The sequence below is a fragment of the Anas acuta genome, chromosome 5 (assembly GCF_963932015.1).
Source record: "Anas acuta chromosome 5, bAnaAcu1.1, whole genome shotgun sequence".
In the NCBI taxonomy this organism is placed as follows: domain Eukaryota; kingdom Metazoa; phylum Chordata; class Aves; order Anseriformes; family Anatidae; genus Anas; species Anas acuta.
Window position 1 is genome coordinate 23,625,502 of NC_088983.1, and position 14,885 is coordinate 23,640,386.

A 14,885-nucleotide genomic window follows, 5' to 3' on the forward strand; every position below is an offset into this window, starting at 1 on the left:
CGCCCTGGGGCCAGAAAGAAATGCCTGACTTCTCAGGGCAGGTTTGAAGCTTCAGTGCAAAGCCCGTGGGATGTTTCATCACCCCACCACCAGCCCATGCAGGTGGCTAGAAGTTAGCACGGGGCTCAGGACCAAGAGTTCAACCACATTAGCCACTATAAGGCAGTAACGCTTGCTGAGCTGCCTCCCTGCACACGCACATCTCCCTGGGAGCAGACAGACAAGTGGTAAACTTGACACATGTCTAGCACGGGTTTTTTCTGGGATAGGTTAGCAACAGAACAGCTCTGCCTTTGCACTATCCTAGGTAAACAGAGGATGTTGCTGGTACAAAGTGCCTCAAAGTGGCAGGAACAGCATTATCACTTCAGTGCTGTTTCCTGAAGGATCAATAAGCCAAGACAATCAATTCTTCTGGCTAGTCCTTATTCCCCAGGAGAAGCCCCGGCTCCCAGCCCCCATCATTTAACCCTTCACAAACACACCAAGCACCACCAGTAATTGTATCCTCCTTAAACACACACTACATGAGCCCACGTGCCAGAAGAGACCACAGAGCTGGAAGGCACATGGCCAGGTGAGCAGGGGGTTGCAGAGAGGAATGGCCCATTACTTCAGCTAAGCAATAATATCTCTATCTATCGCCCTTCGAGCACGTGTCCTTGCATCCAATTTCTTTGTATGGGATACATTGTCCCAAAGAAACCATACCTTCTGCTCTCTATCCCCCACTACTTGTCTGTGCAGGGAGTAGAGGGTGCTCCCAGGGCACCAGCTGGCACTCACTGAAGAGGGCTGCATAGGCAGTAGATGGCACGGACAGTTATTACAGACCCAGGGCTAGAGCCTGCAACGCACAAAACTGAAGTTTAATCCTATATAGCAGAAAAAGAGCAAGAGGGATAGGGAGAAAGCTCAGGATGAATGGAAAAAAAATGATTATTTGCACTGTGAAAGAGGGAATAAGGGCTACAGGAAGCAAAACACTGGGCCGCACTATGAATCTGCAGTAACACAAAGCGTTTTGCTGTGATCATGCAACTCTCCAGAGGCCACAGAGAGTGGGCAAGCAGGAACCCCATTGAAGATGGGCAAAACAAATCATCACATCAGTGAAGAGACTCACCTTAGGCTGAACAGAGAGTCTGTGTCAGAGCTAGAATTAAAAAACAACAGTGAAACAAATTGCTTGGTATGAAGGTTGGCCATGAATACATTTAAGCTGTTCACAGAGTTTTCTACCTAAAAAGCAGTAGGGTGTGGGATAGGTTCCCAGAAGGACTATTGAGAGGATCCTGATGCAAGGAACCCCTTCCTAGCTTTTGTTTCACTCACAAAATCCTTGCAGTTTTCCCCCACCCAAAGAAAGCATTAGCCAATGGTTTTAATTTGAGAGCAGCCCTACTGTCAGGGCTACAGATTATGGGTCCAAGAAGCAGGACTGAGAAAAATCATATTCACAGGAGCTCTCCAGCAATCTACATGAGTTCACGTCACCAGCAACGAAAGGTTGAAACACCCTATCCTATGCTGTGGGGACTCAATGCAACAGGGAAGAACTTCCTACCTACAGGGAAGCAGTAGAAAGAGCTGCCAACGATAGCAGCTGAGAATTTAAATAACCCAGGAGTCCTGGGGGAAAGAGAAAGACCTGAGGATGGAGAGTAAAGCAAAGAAAAAGAAAGCTGTCTGACAGGCCTGGTGGCAGGCATACCCTCTCTTCGCACCCAGAAAGTCACCCTCCAGGCCCTGTGAGCTTTATAGGGATGTCACTGACATGCCTGTGTTTTGGTACGTGGCTCCTGGTCATTTGCTCAGGCCTAGTACAAAGAGGTGATCACGGGAGGCTGGGGAAACGAGAACTTCTGGAGCGCATTTCCTGCTGATCCGGCGAACACAATTATGAAGAGAGAGAGAATCCATTCTGAGAGCAGCATGAAACTCTTGTGAGCGGGATCATTCGCATCTCACATGGTAGAGGGAAGGGAAAGGGCAGCGACTCCTTAATGAATAAAAATAGCCACTTATGCTTCCCTCTCATACACGTGAGGTTCAGGCTTTGTAGCTTGGCATATGCTTTCCAGTATTCAAATAAGATTTAGTTATGAGTTTTATCCCATTAGAAAGGGTAGTTTCCCCTAAAGACACAGCCTTTTTTCCTTTTTTTTTTTTCCTGGAGACTTCCAAACATCCCAAGGCTTTAAGAACATCATTACTTTCAAGTCAACATGGCAAGTAAACTGTGTTCTACGAGTTTAAACAGTAAAAGTGTTTGCTTCCCTGAAATTCCTACACCACTATACAACCATCTTTTAAGTAAACGTGGTATAGATGGACAACAACAAGAACAGAGTTTTACGTAGCTCATGGAAGAGCTGAAAATCATTTTTCAGTTCCCCAGTTCTTCATAATCTGTATGTATGCCAGGCAAAGCTGCACTGAAATACAACTACCATCAGAGTAAACAGCAGCCCATTCATAGGATTCAGCATAGCACTGGAAAGGATGAAAAAAAAAAGAGAAGGAAGAGCAATTTGTCTAAAAGTTAATCAGGGAAAATCTAAGTATAAACTTAGATTTATACTTAGGCCATGGCTACACCAGAACGGAGCAGGAGAAGAAAAGGCTCAGTCAAACAGAAGAGAAAGTGGGATGGGAAGATGGGGAAGGTAGGAAAACAATGTTATACAGTGCTCAGCTCAGCCACAGAAAGCTCATGTCTCAAAGTGATCTGCTGTGGGTGCCTCTTATTAGAGGGAAAGAACACAATTATTATGTATTTCGTATTTCAAATGCATTTACTAAAGTACACTCTAGCTGGTGGTGCTCTCCTCAGCAGGTCCAGGCACAGAGCACAAAGAGAAACGGGCCTCAGGCATTCACATCAGGTCGCAGTTTTAAATAATTTTTCAACTAGGGCAAGGTGCCAATTCTTACCTCAAGGTGCTGCACCCAGATAGACATGTCAGCAAAAACACAAAGTTCAGTATATAAAGGATGACCACCAATACAGATGGCTCCAGAGACAAACAGGAACTGATTTTTATTTTTTGCCAGAGCTTACCACCTATGAAAAACGAACCCAGACCTTCATCTCAACAAGAGTCACCAGGCCCAAATTAATACCAAGTGTGAAGGACATCTCCATTGACTTTGTTTGGTTTTACTAGGAGTAAATTAACCTTCTTTCTGCTTGCCTTATCCAAACAGGACGACCTTCTTTGGTGGCTTGTACCAAATGTACTTAAACACAAAACAGCAACAAGAAGAACAAAAAACCCACCAAACCCAGCAATGTGGGGTAACTCCTTGTTGCCAGCACAAAAACCTCTTGTTTTCAAGCTATGCACCTGTGCCAGTGATTTGCAGTCAGAATGCCATAGGCAAACCAGCTATTTGGGGTGTATTCAAGGTTGTTCTCTGTAGATCTTAGAGTACTTTTGATGTCAGCCATATATCATTTTACAGGCAGGGAAACTGAGGAATACAGAGACATGAGTTGGCCGTATGGGTCAGAAGACAGCAGGTTTCTATCCTTACTCCTTTTCAGGATCTCTTTACAGAAGAGGGGCATGACCATGGCACAGCCTTAATTTTGTGCAGTCTGATAGAAGTTCTAAGTCCAAGCTCAGAGCAAAAAAGCCTACTGCTAGCTAGTTGACAACACCCCACTTAGCAACACAGGTCCTCTGCTTGCTGCAGGCAGGATAGCTCTTTCTCAGCAGCAGAAGGGTCTACCCAAGCATTTATGATGAACTCATCACAAAAGCAATCAGGCATTAATTTGGTCAATCATTCCTATGATAGTGAACCCAGTTCTCCAACTAAACTACTTGACCCGAGACTCCAGCTAACCTGGAGGACAGGAAAAAAAAGCCATCAGACACATTAGTCTATTGAACATAAGTGGAACAATTTAGATATTAATTTACCGTTTTTTTTTTTTTTTTTTTTTTTTAAGAAACGGTTAGCCAAGAGTTAAATAGAACCAAAAATACAATACATTAAAAATGTATTATTAGTGCCTGGATTTAAAAGGAAGCCCACCCTTCAGTCCTTCCCATTTAGAAGAGCATTTATTTGGAGTTTCTACTGGGCTACAGCATGCACTGCATGTGTCCTGCTTTGCTAACGGAGAGCCTTTCTGAAGCATCACTTGACTTTGTTTTAAATATCTCACTACAGTTTCCATTTTAGCTCTGTGAGATGATTATTTTTTTCTCACCAAACTGAAGTTATACAGCAGTTGAAAATGCTGATGGCTTAACTGGTTTCTTTCCCCCCCGCCCCCCACCTCCACAGCAGCCCTGAGGGGTTTTAACTCTTTCTGCAGCACTGAAATCTTGCTTTTGGAGTTCAATGTTTAACTCGCGCTGGGAGACTCATAAATATTCGGAGTCACTCTCTCCCTCTCTGTTTGATTAGGAAATGAGCCTTTAACTCAATGTAATCCCCAAGCCATTAACAAAAAAGCCCTCAACAGCTCCACTATTAGAATTTCACTCCTAACCCACAGAGGATTGAATTAGATTAACATAACTACCCGCAATCTGAGTTTATTTTCTGTGCCAGATAGAAATGTGTCTTCAGGAAAGGAAAAGAAGAGAGCGGGAGAGCAAGCATAGCATAATGAAATGTAAAAATAGAGAGATGAGAAATAGATGGACAGATGTACAGGTGAAACGATAAAAGAGGTGAGAGACAGCAAAAGCAAGAGATAGCTACACAATCTTTAATAACTGGCTGCTGGCTTTGGGGGTTTTATTCAGAAGGCCCCCAAAAAACATAGAATTGTTTCAAGAAGAGTATTTTTTCTTGATGTTTACTCCATATTCTCAGTGACTTACAGCGAGACACCTGAGCATGCTGTACTCCAGACACCTGTGCAGAAGATTTGGCACAGGTTATATTTATAATTCTCAGGAGGTGTCGTACTCTGCAATGGAAGGAGGGGCATGAGAAAGAAATCTGCATGTCAATCACTACTTTGCCATCAAGGAAACAAACAAACTGGAATGAATAATAAAAAAGATTTTTCATTCCTTACATACATATATAATTAATTAAAATAAATTAAATCATGCAACAGCTCTGCGATAACTACACTAAGTCAGTCACTTTGGAGGTTCATAGGTGCTTAGTCCACATAAAATGAATCATTAGTGAGACAGAAACTAAATAACAAAGACTTCCTTACACATAATGCATCAAAGTCTTTCTCTAACCACAGATAACTCCTTCCCTCCCCTCAAATAAAAGGGGACCCTTAAGCCTTTGATTGGTACACCACAGGGCAGTAGATGCTTAGCGATGTTTTCCAAATGCAATAATAAAACGATACAGCAGGTTGAACAGGGGAAAAGACACATGTGGTTAAAAGCAAAGGATAAAGTCCAGCAGCTATGTGGACACAACTACTGAATAGTCCAAAAAATTCTTAAGACTAAACCTTTTCCAGCTTTATACTCAGAGGACTTCTTTGGGAATGCCTGCTAAAATGTATCATAAAGGAATTTTTGCAGTAATTCCTGAGCGTAGTCATGCTGAAATTTCTCTATTTGTAAGAAGGAAAAGGAGTCAATTTTTATTTTTCAAGTGATAAGACACCACTTGGCTTTCAATTTTTAGAAGGACCTCAGACCAGCTATTTGATAGATTCTTTGTTAGTTACAGAGTCAGCAATTTTATTTTTTAATGTCTTTCAGAAAAAAATCTGCTCTCCTTTTATTACACAATAACATTGCATTGTCACAGAGAGGCAATAAAGGTAATCTCGTGCCAAAACAAACAGAAAGGGGGCTTAAATAATTTAAATATATTCATTTTTAAGTAAAGCAAAAAGCCTTAATAATCAAAAGGAAGCTTTCTATGATGAGACTGGTCAGGCTGACAGTTTTGTTTTATTTGGGGGGAGGGGAGCTTCAGAGCATGCAGCATATTCACTGGAATCATTTGGAGCATTATTTGTGTATGAAAATTCACCGTGTTTATCAGTATCGTCCTAAAAGCCTGCCTTAAATCTAGAGTTTTAACTGAAAGAAGAAATAGTTATATCCATGATTAAAAACTTAAAGATAATTGTAGTCAGTATTTTTGTTCCTTGAACTTAAGTTAAAAACTCTGAGAATTATTAAATATACATCAAATAAAATAAATAACTGCCTCTTTGTCACATTTCTACTGCCAGTCCAAGCAATTCAGCTATCATCTGTTCCCAGCACTTGATATTTTAATTGTGAAACAGCTCTGGTTTAATTGTTCTATTCTTATTAGACACTTGTTCCATCCAAATTATGTTTAAGTTAAGCTTTGTTTTCCTTCTTGTTGCTTTCAAAGATTACAATGATGGGAAAAAAAGTTTTTATAACATTTATTCCATGCGCAACTTATACTAAATTAAAAATTATAAATTATAATTCTTGCATTTTGGGGGGCAGATATTATAAACACAAGAAATCAAGGAATATTTTCCATGCTTAAAAATAAATTAAAGCTAAGTTCTGTAAAAGATGTAACCCAAACCTCTGAGGTCAAAATAAAAACCTCTTTGACTTCCAGTATTTTGTCAAAAAAAATATGATAAAAGCTATTAATAAAAAAAAGTTTGCAAGTAATTATTAGGTCTTGCTTCTCTTCCTTCTCCTGCTAAAAATAAATACTCAAAAAGTGTATCATTGTTCAAACCATTTTGCATTTTGGCTGCTTTAAAGCAAACAACTCGCTGGCAATCAGAGGCAGAGTAAGTTCCTTCTTGGATTGCCACTGTGCCGACTTTGCAAAGACTTGCACCCCTCTTTTGTCATTGAAGAGACTTCGGTTGCTTTGGGACTTTTAAAACTGGAGAGACATCAACTGCTCAATGACAAAGGCATTTAGTAAAAGCAAAATTTCATTTTCATCTTCCTGCTAAGAGGAGACTTGATATGCTTTTTTTTTTTTTTTTTTGGGGGGGGGGGGGGGGGGGTGGTAAGTAGAGGAAAGGGTGTCACTTGGTTCTTTTAAGACAGGACTGCTGAAGTTTCCAGGTTTGCCTTTACCAGCACGGGATAAATAGCACCTGTCCTTGGTAAGCCCTTAAGCAGAGTTACGTTATACATTGACCTTTTTGGAATGCCAGCAAACCTGACCGTTTCTATTCCCAAAACGCAGCCGTTCCACTCAAACTTTCACTTGCTTATTTCCAGAGGAAAAAGGAACTCTCATACAGTGCAACCGTCTGATTTCTATAAAGTTCTGAAACCAACTCCTATCCTTGTGGGTCACACTGACCTTCCTTTGACAGGGTGAATATAAAAAAAAATCTACATTACCTTTAACCACATTATGATGCTACCATAATTTTTAGTCCAGATAAAAGGAATGGTGCAGAGAAATACTTGGATCAAAAAAACACCACCAAAAACAAAACCCAAACCACAAAAAAAAACAAACAACAAACAACCCCATAAATGCAATAAAGGTAGAAGTTCAGTACTTACATGCTGCAGGCTGAGAGATGAACCTCGAGGCTGGAGTAGAATTTCCCTTGCCCTCAGGTGTTTCTAATTGCTGATTAAATATCTTTTGGTTCCGCCTGCACCAGCCGACAGTCCCCTCTGCGTCTCTGCCTCTCTTTGTGACTAGGACACAGTACTCCGAGTCCCAACCTATAAATAGATCCCAGCTCTGTGATTGATATAACAGGCAGCTGACAAAAAAAAAAAAAAAAAAAAAAAAAAAAAAAAAAAAAAAAAAGGAAAGAAAAAAAAAAGAGAGAGAAGAAATAACCAGGTCTTAAGCAAAGCAACAGAAGCTGGGCTTTTAACTCTGTGCTGTGCCCAGGGAGGAGTCCCCCACAGTCACCCGTGGGCATCAGAAAGAGAAAGTGCAAGGCAATTACTTTCCCAGCAGCATTACAGCAACTTGAGGCATGTAAAGCGAGTGAACAAAATTCAATGCACAAAGAAGGAGAGGGAAAGCACGACTGGCGGACTGCATCCAACTCTTCTGCGATTTAACAGAAATAAATGTTATTTTAAAAACAAGTTAGGGATTCTGACAAAATGAAAGAAAAGTTCAAAGTTGAGTTCTGGGGGTTGGTCCTGGCGTGTTTGTATTTCTGCTGCAGAATAAACTGGGACTAGTGGGTAGGTCAGCAATTTAACAGTTTGGCAGTTTACTTAGCGTCTCAGCCCACAAACACTATTTGATGAGGCTGCTCCTGAAAACAGAACGGAGGGTATTGACGATGCATTGCCTACTGGCTCAGCAGAAATCACTGAGCTCTCACGGACCGAACCATCACTTCTGATCATATCCCTGACTGCCAGGAGAAATCTCCTAACAAGTTACAGGGATCAGCACAGCTCTTTTGTAGAGGCTGGGCTGGGAGTCTACGGTCTGGGCAATGACCTGAGATAAAGCATCAGGAATGCTTTTACCCTGGTCCCCATTAATGGATCGGAGTAATGGCCCTGGACTTTCTGTATCTAACTTCTACAGGTTCTCCTCTTGGACCCACAGTCAGGCAAGGCCAAAAGCTGCTCCAGGAGGCAGCCGGTCCTCCACGCTCCTGGATGATCACAGCTCCCAACAGAACCTTACTGGTTAAGCAGTTTCATAGCAAATGGACTCAAAGGCAAGGCAGCTCCAGATGAATGCCAGGAGAAAGGTAGGAAAGTAGAGGGAGAGCAGTCGGCTGAGAGTGAAAGCTGTTTTGCCTCTACACTGCTACCTTTGGCAGTACCAGCTACAAACACCCCTAGCACCACACTCAGCTCTGCAGGCAGAAGTACTAGTGCAGACAGAGCAGCAGATCCACCAGCCTTCTTTTCAACATACTGCTAGGCTTGCTTGTGCTGAGATGCTACAGAAATGCTGAACTCATAAAGAGCAGGATAAAATCCTCAGGCACTAAGCCCATGCTGAACCCCATGGTTCTTTGGCTCGGTGGCTCGGTACCTGAGCTATTTAAGCTAGTTTAGGCATGTCTACGTTGCACTGCAGCTGCTGCTCTTGCTGGAGTAAAGTGAGTTAGTTCAATGGGGGCAGCTATCCCAGCCATCCTGAAGTCAGTCAAGGACCCACCACATCATAGCCAAGGTCTAAAATCAATGCGGCTATTGATTATTTGGGGAGATAAAAGTCAGTTTTTCATTTTGGGCCAAATACAGCTGCATGAATGATTTGCCTCTTGCCAGTATGCTTTGTGTCTAAGCTAGTAGGATTTAACCAAAATATTAATAAATAAATAAATAAATAACAAAACACCTTTCTCACAGGATGAGGACCTGATGAAGTGCTGTGGAAAGACTCATGACTTCTAGACATTTTCCTCAGTGGAGGTTCTGCACTGCAAAGTTTCACATGCCACTTTACCACTGCTTCACATCCCCCAGTTTAAAAAAAACAGAGATAACAATTCTTAACAATGCACTTTAAAGCACGTGTCTACAGATGAAGACGTACAAATGAAGAAGGGGAAAAAAAAAACACAACTCTCTGATAGGCTGAGCTCTAGCGTGGAAACACACCCTCCATTCCCTGCCAGATTCTGGTCCTTCACCTTCACCTAGTTGAATGATCCACCTCAGATAAAAATTTACCTGACCAAACAAAGAATTTTTTTTGCATTTCAGACCTCTCATTTGGTGTAGTACATAATACAAGGTGTTTTGGGCTTTAACATTCAGAGCTGTACAACATTTTATACCTCCCACTGCTATCAGAAGGAATTTTAGAAGCTCAGTACACAGAATAATCAGGCTGAGGCACAGCATATCAAGGTCCTAAAACAGGGGCACCTAAATCCAGCAGTCACTTTTGAAAAAACTCAGCTTTAATAACAGCATATTCAAACGCAGACCCTGAATATCTTACCATTTTCAAGCTGTTGTTTGCCATTCTATATTGTTGACATGTAAAGATCTCCAAATACTACACTGTCAAGCCTTGTTTTGTGTAGAACGGTACTATCCCTGCCCCATCACACTGCCATGGGCCAAACATGAACCCCATGTCTAAGCTTTGGGCACTTCTCAATCAGGTTGCCAAGAAGCTCTATTCAGTCATCAGGTCCAGGTGCAGTGCTTATCATTGGCACCCCCTATCCAGAGCTGAGCAAAATCAGACACACATTAGTCCCCCATCCGCCCACTTTCCATATGGAGGACAAAGGGATGATGAGGACCTGCCAGCATGCAGCTGTTAGCTAGTATGGATGAACCTCGAATGGAAGCAGCATTCCTCCACCCTCCCTCTTTGCCTTTAGGCAGCAGGAGATGTGACCCTAACTACTCCTGACTGGGGTACCCAGCAGTTCAGAGACCTCCCTTAGGTAAAACCTCAAACCCAAGTCCCCTGCCCCCACGGCCATCACCTCCTGTGTACAAACACCTCTTCAATCGAGGCACTACAGACTCAGGGTGAGGCAGGGAATGCATCCAACAGTAGAGGCCACAAGACTGAATGCCTGCTTCAAAACACTGTAAAAAGGAAGACAGAAGATTTCAAAAGAACCCTCAGATACTTTAAAAAACAACCACCAAAAAAAAAAAAAAAAAAAAAGATTAACATCAGGGGCTTGTAGAGTCTATAAAGGCTCAACTCTTTCCTTGAGGCACCCCAGGAAAGTAGAAGACATTGTAAAGTGCAAGTACAGCTTTACAGTCTTTTCTGCTTGTTTTTGTTTTGGGAGGTATTTTTTAAAACATTTTGTGCCAGGGCTAGTTTCATCATATGCCTGTATTTCAGTATCAGATTTTGGCAGACGTAAAATTTCAGAACTCATTTTTCTTCAAACACAAGGAGTTTAAGGCTTGCTGCAAATCTGGGCAGAGTTTGCTTGGATACATACATGCCATTATAGAATAATGCAAAATATACTTTCCTCCAGATGATAAAAATAAATACAATTCACAGTTACCCTTACTAGACGAAGACACAGCAAAAACAGTTCAAGCTTGAAAATACTGGGCCAATCAATGGCATCCAATGGAATGCAATGGAATTTTCACCCACACATTAAACCACGCAGATAATCTTTGTCCCTTCTGCCATGAGCCTTAGGATGCTTCTGTGCACATCTGATTTATGTGATGTAAGTGTGGAGCTCAGAATTACTGCTGCTTTTATATCAGGGAATGCAGGTATGAATAAAAGTTTTAAAAGAAACTAAAAGTCAGCTCTGCAATTTCAAAGTCTAGCCACAAACTAAGAAGAACAATCATAAAGCACAATAAAGTTTCACCAGCAGAGTCATGCTACCCTGAAAGTCTTGCAAGCCCAAAATTCCAGGACAGTGCTGTTAGAACCCTGCTGGATTTAGCAAGGTCTGAATTTCACAGATTTCAAACAGGGGCTACTTCCAAGACCAAGAAAGATACTAGAAAAGGATAACTCTTTTCACATATAAGATGTAAAAAAAAAAAAAAAAAACAAAAAAAAACACACAACTCTTTCAGGACCGTGAAAACAAAAACATAAGACATAAACGACATGCAAAAGGAAAAGTTTGAGTAGTAACATTCCCAGATGCTTGGCACACATAGTATTACTCGTAATTTTGACTTAACAGGTAGTTAAATATACTATGCATTTTGACACAAAATAAGTACTCTGAAAAACAACAGATGCTCAAAAGGAAACAACTGATATTATCACTGTGAGCCATCCTTATTTGATTTTAATGCTGCAAACTTCTTATTACATCAACACCCTTTGTGCAACCAGTATCCTGAGCAGGACACTTTTGGCAGATGCTGAACCAAAGGGTCCATACATCTGCATCCAGACCTTACCAGACCTTTCATCTATTCCATATACCTTTCATGGTGCGTACCATGCTGTCTGCCATGTCAAGTCTGTTATCACTGGAGGAAGTCACACTGCTTGGTTAACATATTTGTAAACTTTGCTCCTACGTATTTTATTAATTTTCAGGTATGTGAAAATGACCAAGATTTTCACACAAGTCCCCTACCAGATTTAGCCATTCCAGCTGAAGATGTTACCACCTTCTGCTGCCTGCCAGCTGGAGATTAGGGTTCCAGAAGCTCTGCAGCATAAGGGAACCTTTGAGAGTTTTCTAAACTTCAGGCAAAGGACATCAAGTTAGGGCTCCAGAACTTTCCTGGATTAGGAAGCACCCAAATCTGTTCTTTCATTTCCAAAGCCGCAGGCAGAAAAAAAGTCTTCACCTGGCATCTGTGGCAGTTTAGAAGAGGTTATAACCATTGGCTTTAACAAGAACTACAGCAAGTCCAGAAAAACTCTACCTTGTTTTTGTGAGTCCACCAGTAATAACAAAGAATGAATAAAAAATGGCTTGGCCTGAGCAGCAGACACGTATCAAAGTACGCCCAGAGAATACCCAGAGTGAGCACTCTGTTCTACACATACACACAGAAATAAAACCTGGAAAGATTTAACTAAAGTCTGAAAGCACCAGGGCAACCGCATGCCAGATTACATTTAAACACGCAACTTTAGTCAATCTGCCGCACACAGTGTGATAATAGAGCCCCGTCTACCCTTACCTCACTTAGATCCCTCCTAAACTTCCGCTTCTACTGCAGACCTGTGCCTAAAAGAGCTTCTGTGTTTACACCCAGCAAAATACAACGAAACAGAAGACTCTCTTGGACGTGCTCCTACCTAAATTGGTGTAACCACGATATACTCTCTCTGGAAACCACCATCTTCTTCTTCCAATCGCACGCTGCAACGCATTTCACCGACATTGGGCTGTCAATTCCATCACTTGGGGCAGGCGCCTTTCTCGCTTTCAACTTGTTGTGGATGCTTTGCAGAAAAGCTCATTGCTGTTGCTGTACCACTTGTTAAGGACCTTGTTTAGCACCAGCAAGTCCACACCTGTGCTGGCAGGGCATTAGCTGTGCACTCAGACAAATCTCAAAGCAGCGCGGCAGCCTAGCAAGGTCGGCTTCAGGCAAGAGATAGTGTTTCATGTTCTCAGTGACCTTGGCAATGGTGGGGAGGGAGAGGAAGCAGGGTAGTTTTTTTGCAAATAACTATTGTAATAAAGCTCATAGCAATTCTGATAGCAGGAAAAGCAGGACAAAGTGAGATTTAAACTAGTTCTGGTGCCAGATCAAATAGGAGGGATTGGGACTGCCAGAAACAGGTTCCCCCTGGGTTTTTGTTTTTGTTTTGTTTTTAATTCAGATTCCTTCAGAGAACTTCTACAAAACCCAAACAACTACATTATAACCACAGACAGGCCTAACCATAATGTCTGGCTCCAGATCTAAACTCCTTACAGCCAGACTGTTAGTTCAGCTCCCCAGAAAAATCATCACCATTTTCCAAAGGCATGCATGAGGGTGGGAGGTTATTACTGCTCCCTCTTCCCCTCCCCAAGGAGAGGCCACATATTCTTTGATTGTGTGTCTTACTCAATAAAAAAAAAAAGATATGAAAAAAATAAATTAAAATAAAAATTTAACAGATTAAGTTCCTCAAAGAAAGGGGATGTTCCTGGCTGCAGATATCCAAATGAGGAAAAAGCCTTTACAGAAGCCCTTCGGGCACACACTGAGTGGCTTCAGGGCTGCCCACCCACCTCCGTCCACGCAGAGGACATGCCTGGTGATTGGCACAATCCAGGTGAGTCTACAGAGGAAAACAAGTGCCAGAACAAGCTTCTCAACCTCTAAAACAAGAAAATAAAGGGAAACTCTGAAGTGGGTCCCTCATGAGCCCCCTCTGAAGCAACACCACCAACCTCCCAACCTGCCTGATCTCTGAGTCAGGTAAATTGTGTCTGAAAGACCCTTACCGCTGTCCAGAGCTGGTCTCAGAGAGAAGACACAGCTCTCACCGTCCTCAAAATGCCATCAAGCAAGTGTCTTTCAGCACATCTGCATTGTGTGTCCATGCCCAGGCTCCGGCTGTGGTGATCTGCAGGGGGAGCTTCTGTGAGGAGAGGCTGGGGCTGCCTGCTGCTGGACACAGGTGGCCCCAATGCACAGCACAGCTGAGCCCCTCAACCAAGCTGGTGGCACCTCAGGGAAACCGTGGTTAAGAAAGGGCAGAAAATGCAGCACTGGCAGTGAGGAGTCAGAAAAAACCTTGTGCCACTCAGGGGTGGAGGAGGGAAAACAGGAAGGAAAGAAGGGAGTGAAGTTTTGCCTGGAAAGAAGAGGAAGGTGGGGGAAAGTGCTTTAGTTTTTGCCTTTGTTTCTCACCATCCTACTCTATTTTAATCAAAAATAAATTAAAATATTTTACCCTAAGTTGAGTCTGTCTTCCCCATGACAGTAATTGGTAAGTGATGTCCCCATCCATACCTGACCCACAAACTTTTTCATTTTCTCCCTTGTCCTGCTGAGGTAGGGGAGTAAGAGAGCGGCTGGGTGAGGCTTTGGCAGCTAGGAGTAGACAGGACACCAAAAATAATCCAGAATCGTGCCGGAAACTGTTTTGTTCCTGCAGGAGAGGCTACTCTCCCACACAGGTCATACCAAAACCCTACCTCCAACTCCTGACTGACAAGGGAATTAAGCCACCAGATTTGGGAGCACTTCAGGGCACACGTGACTTCCACAGACACTGCAATCTGTCTGCAGAGGCCTGCCTCAATTCCCTCGCTGGCAGTGAAGTTCTGCCACCATAAACACTCCCTCACAGCGGGTAAATCAAACACAAAACAGCAGACTAAACACTACTCTCACAGCAGCCTCTCCAGCTCATGGCTGGACCACTCACTCCCCTGGAGGAACTGGGATCCATATCTTCAGCTAATGCCTCTCACCTCTGTGCCATCTAAAGTAACTTCTGAGCCTACTCTCTGGCTGCCAGGACTTTGGCAGAGAGTTGTAAACCCTTGTGGCTGTTCTGAACATGTACAGACCCAAGTAAAATCCCCTCTCCCATATCTCTCTAGG

The 14,885-nt window shown here is 42.5% G+C and overlaps 1 protein-coding gene across 10 annotated transcripts in view; it reads right to left on the reverse strand.

Annotated features, from left to right (window-relative positions):
* ESRRB (estrogen related receptor beta) overlaps positions 1–14,885 on the reverse strand; it is a 157,021-nt gene that overhangs the window by 122,615 nt on the left and 19,521 nt on the right. For 5 of the 10 annotated variants that reach the window (XM_068683141.1, XM_068683142.1, XM_068683136.1 and 2 more), the window contains one exon: positions 7,479–7,646. In XM_068683141.1, the coding sequence (XP_068539242.1) occupies positions 7,479–7,480 (2 nt within the window). In that variant the 5' untranslated portion in view covers positions 7,481–7,646. Of the gene's footprint in view, positions 1–1,126; positions 1,157–7,310; positions 7,439–7,478; positions 7,647–7,879; positions 8,019–13,561; positions 13,652–13,777; positions 13,901–14,885 lie in introns of those variants that run through there. The other 5 variants (XM_068683138.1, XM_068683143.1, XM_068683139.1 and 2 more) reach the window with 5 other exon arrangements.